Source organism: Oryza sativa, chromosome 1 (genome assembly GCF_034140825.1).
Source record: "Oryza sativa Japonica Group chromosome 1, ASM3414082v1".
Classification (NCBI taxonomy): Eukaryota; Viridiplantae; Streptophyta; class Magnoliopsida; order Poales; family Poaceae; genus Oryza; species Oryza sativa.
This window is the reverse complement of record NC_089035.1, coordinates 31,815,513-31,820,073: the sequence shown is the minus strand read 5'-3', so window position 1 is coordinate 31,820,073 and position 4,561 is coordinate 31,815,513. Positions and strand designations below refer to the sequence as shown.

Sequence of the window (4,561 nt, the reverse complement as noted above, 5' to 3'; positions counted from 1 at the left end):
CTCCCGAGGCATAGAAGCTAATCCCGAGAAAATATGCGCGATAGAGAGGATGCGCCCCCAGCAAGCTTAGGGATGTGCAGTGCGTCACTGGATGCATGGCCGCCCTAAGTCGATTCATATCGAGGTTGGGAGAGAGGGCACTACCCCTATTCAAGCTCCTCAAGCGCTCTGGCCCGTTCGTGTGGACGGAGGAAGCTGAGCAAGCTTTCAACCAAGCTTGCCTCACCTTCCCCCCCCCATCTTGGTAGCCCCGGGGCCGGAGGAACAGTTGCTGCTCTACTTGGCCGCGACCCCCCATGTGGTGAGTGCCGCCCTAGTGGTCGAGTGCGAAGAAAGCGGACCGGAGGTCCCTTTAACTCGCGATGGCCCTTCGTCCCCCGAAGGTCCGGTGCCCGAAGCCCCTAGCCACCAGGAGGACCCCGAGGCCCCCGTGGGAGGAGGGGAGGCTTTTGGCGAGTGGTCCCGAGGCCTATGATCCCGACATGGCTCGAGACCCCCTCGGGGCCCCTGAGTAAGGGAGCCCCAGATCATCTGCCCCTGACAATACGGACCGGCCCCGCCGAAAGGTATAGCGGCCCGTCTACTTTGTCAGCGAGGCACTCCGAGATGCGAAGACCCGATACCCACAGGCCCAGAAAATGCTTTATGCGGTTTTAATGGCCTCAAGGAAATTGCGCCACTATTTCCAAGCGCATCGGGTTTCTATAGTGACATCCTACCCCCTCGGCCAAATCTTGCACAACCGAGAGGGCACTGGTCAGGTTGTAAAGTGGGCCATCGAGCTGGCTGAGTTCGATTTGCACTTCGAACCACGACACGCGATCAAAAGCCAGGTCCTGGCTGACTTCATCGCGGAGTGGACCCCAGTGGACGAACCTGTTCCACCAAACGTCCCATCTCTTCTCGGAGATGGGGAGGACCCAAACGCCGACATTCGTTGCGGGCATTGGGTTACGCATTTCGATGGTTCCCTCAACCTTCAAGGTGCAGGCGCTGGAGTCACGCTGACTTCGCCAAGCGGGGACGTCCTCAAGTACGTCGTTCGGCTCGACTTCTGAGCCACGAACAACATGGCGGAATACGAAGGACTCCTTGCGGGATTGAGGGCGGCGGCCAGAATGGGCATCCGCCGTCTCCTGGTCCTAGGCGACTCCCAGCTAGTCATGAATCAAGTATCCAAAGAGTACTAGTGCACCGACCCACAAATGGACGCATATGTCCGCGAAGTGCGGCGCATGGAACGTCACTTTGACGGACTCGAGCTCCGGCACGTGCCCCGACGCGACAACACTTTTGCTGATGAGTTGTCGCGTGTTGCGTCGGCACGAGCCCCACTCCCCCCGAGGACCTTCGAGGAAAGACTCGCGCAGCCATCGGCGCAACCGAACCCCTCGAGGGACCCCGACGACACGCCCTCCGCCCCGACCCTTGGCGACCCGCGGCCCGAGGGGGTCGACCCCGACCCCCCTCGTCAGGTCGGTTGGATGACTGACATCCTGGCGTATCTCGACAGCAATACTCTTCCTGAGGATCGCGCAGAAGCTGAGAAGCTCGCGCGCATATCCAAGCGGTACGTCCTCGCAGAAGGGACCCTCTACCAGCGTGCCACCAATGGGATACTCTTGAAGTGTGTTTCTCGAGAGCAAGGCATCGAGCTCATAGCTGAAACCCATTAGGGTGAGTGTGGGGCCCATTCGGCCTCACGAACTTTGGTCGGTAAAGCCTTCCGACAAGGTTTTTACTGGCCGACTGTATTGCAAGATGCCCAAGAATGGGTCCGGCGGTGCAAGGCATGCCAGTTCCACGCCAAGCAAACCCACTAGCTGGCCCAAGCCTTGCAGGTCATCCCACTATCTTGGCCTTTTGCGGTCTGGGGGCTAGACATCCTCGGACCATTCAAGGCGGCTTGAGGCGGGTATCAGCACATGTACGTCGCCATCGACTAGTTCACCAAGTGGCCCGAAGCTTACCTGGTCGTCAAGATCGACAAGCATTCCGCCCTCAAGTTCATCAGGGGCATCACGTCCCTATTCGGAGTGCCCAACCGCACCATTACAGATAACGGCACCCAGTTCACCAGTGAGCTGTTCGGCGATTATTGCGACGACATGGGCATCAAATTGTGCTTTGCCTCGCCCGCCCACTCCAAGAGCAACGGCCAAGTTGAGCGAGCCAACGCCAAAATCCTCAAAGGCCTCAAGACCAAGACGTACAACGTCCTGAAAAAACACGGGGATTTGTGGCTCGAGGAATTACCCGCCGTGTTGTGGGCAAATCGGACCACTCCAAGCCGCGCCACGGGGGAAACGCCCTTTTTCCTGGTGTATGGCGCCGAGGCGGTCCTACCTTCGGAGCTTTCCCTAGGATCGCCTCGCGTCGCGCTGTACAATGAGACCAACCAGGATGGTCTTCGCCGCGATGACCTCGACTATCTTCAAGAACAGAGGAGGCGTGCGGCCCTGCGTACCGCGTGCTACCAGCAAAGCCTGCGGCGCTACCATCAGCGCCACGTCCGGGCCCGGTCACTACAAGTTGGCAACCTCGTCCTACGCCGCGTGCAATCGCGCCTGGGGCTGAGCAAGCTCTCGCCAATGTGGGAAGAGCCATACAAAGTGATCGGCGTTCCCTGGCCAGGCTCCATTCGACTAACCACGGAGGACGGCACGGAGTTGCCTAACCCCTGGAATATCGAACACCTCTGTCGCTTCTATCCATAGCGTCGAGATTTTTTGCTTTCCAAGAGCTCGGGCCAACCCCCGCACAACCCCTCGGCTTGTGCGGGCTTGGCCAGGGGCTACCATTGTGTATCCTTTTCCCTTTCCAAGCAATAAATTTTTCCATTTAATGTGGAGGCTGTTACGCGCCCTTTCTTCTTACTCTTTCCTCTAGCTTGTCCTGGTTCAAAGGACAGTTCGGGTTTACTCCAGACCCTAAGTGCCGTGGGGCGACCTAAAAACCGTCGAAAGAGAGCCCAAACACGGGCCGCTCCCCGGGTTGCGCCGAACCCCGGGGGCTCGGAAGGGCCTACACACGGCCGTCCTTGACCCCTGGTCGTTGTAGCCTCGGTCTGGCCAGTCCCGCTGGGCGGCTCCCTCGGGGCGATGATCTTGCCCCTCACCACTTAGGTACCACGGACCGAGCACGGATTTGCCTTTTCGCTAGAACGAGCCCGAGGGGGGGAGGATGGGGTAAGAGCGGCATTTCGTTCACAGGGAGGTTAATTATATGCTTTTGCTCTTGTTTCTTCGTCTTTCTGTGCCGCAGGCATTCAATGGGGAGCAAAGGCGTACAAAGTGTGAAAAGGAAGCTTTAATTACAGACAAGATAAGACGGCACGATGGCCTAAATACAAGAAGTGTCCGTTGCAGGCACACAACAAAAGGAAATAAAAAGCGCGAATGATCACGGAGTGCCCGGGCCCCCGAGGCCGGCGCCGCTAACGACGTCGTCCCAGTCCTCGCCGCCGACGTCGTCATCATCGTCTCCGCTCCTGCTCTCCTCATTCGAGGCAAGCCCGAAGGTGAACCGGGGGGCCGACCCCTCGAAGTTAGAGACAATCGCGTCGGCCGTCTCCCGGACTTGCTCCCGAGCCTTTGCCTCGGTCCCCGGGGGGAAATCCTCGAGTGCGCGCCACGGGACGAAGTCGGGGTTGCGCGCTTGGTGGCTCGCGAGGACCAGTTCCACCGCGGCCCATGCCAAGGAAGCTGACGACGATTTCACGGTCTCGCCAATCTCCTCCTCCAGCCTCTCCAGATCCACTGCCAGCCCGTCCAGCCGGAGCGCGAGTGCTGGCTGTGTACTCGGCGCCCCGCGCGCTCCAGCTGATCGACGGCATCGGAGAGCTGCCCAGGTCCGATCTCGTTGGTGAGGCGGAGGGCCGCAATCTCCCCAGCCTGATCTTGCACCAAGCGCTCTAGGTCGGCGAGAGTGCTCTGAGCCGTGGTAGGCTGGCTCACCAACTCCGCGCTGCCGGGCTGCCCGCCCGCCGCTAGGTCCTTTTCCCGGGCCTCCAGCTCAGAAGCCCTCGCCGCTATCGCCGCGCGTCCGGCAACGGCCTCCTCGCGTTTCGCGAGTTGCTCGCCCAGCCGGTGTGAGGCCACCTCATCGCGGTTCACATCGGCTTCACGCTCGGCGAGTGCGACGTCCCGTTCCCGGCACGCCTCTTCCCGAAGCCGTAGCTCCTCTGCGAGGCGGTCCGCTGAAGCTTTCGCGACGAGGGTGACCCGGTCACGCTTGGCTGCGGCCTCTTCACGAAGGCGAAGGGAGGCCTCCACCTCCGCCGCCATTCTCTCGTGGGCGGCCAAGGTGGACTCCCGCTGATCCAGCAGACGCGCTCGCTCCTCCAGCGCCTGAGCCCGCCTCTCCAGCTCCTGGGCTCGCTACGCCTGCTCCTGGCTGCGCGCGTTCTGCTCGCGCTGGCTCCGGTCGAGGACCTCGATTCGCCGATGAATCGTGGTCTCGAACTCCTGCGCGGAGCGGGAACGCTCATCCAAGGCCCTGTGTTCAGCCTCGAGCGCCGCCGTCCGGGCCCGCAGCGACGTGTCGGCCTCCGATACCCGCC

General features: G+C 61.0%; 1 protein-coding gene across 1 annotated transcript; it reads right to left on the bottom strand.

Moving 5' to 3' along the window:
* Positions 1 to 3,402: 3,402 nt before the first annotated feature.
* LOC136355491 (uncharacterized) lies at positions 3,403 to 4,286 on the bottom strand. The gene is made up of 2 exons (XM_066308111.1): positions 3,831 to 4,286; positions 3,403 to 3,747 (listed from the first exon to the last, which is right to left on the bottom strand). Exons 1-2 carry the CDS (start codon positions 4,284 to 4,286, stop codon positions 3,403 to 3,405), a joined length of 801 nt encoding a protein of 266 aa, XP_066164208.1.
* Between the last annotated feature and the right edge of the window lie 275 nt (positions 4,287 to 4,561).

What these genes read in the sequence shown, in the direction of transcription:
- LOC136355491 (XM_066308111.1), bottom strand. Translation starts at nt 4,286, where the DNA reads ATGGCGGCGGAGGTGGAGGCCTCCCTTCGCCTTCGTGAAGAGGCCGCA. An exon ending in CTGGGCAGCTCTCCGATGCC is followed by an intron (nt 3,748 to 3,830) that starts GTCGATCAGCTG and finishes GTGGATCTGGAG; the next exon opens with AGGCTGGAGGAGGAGATTGG.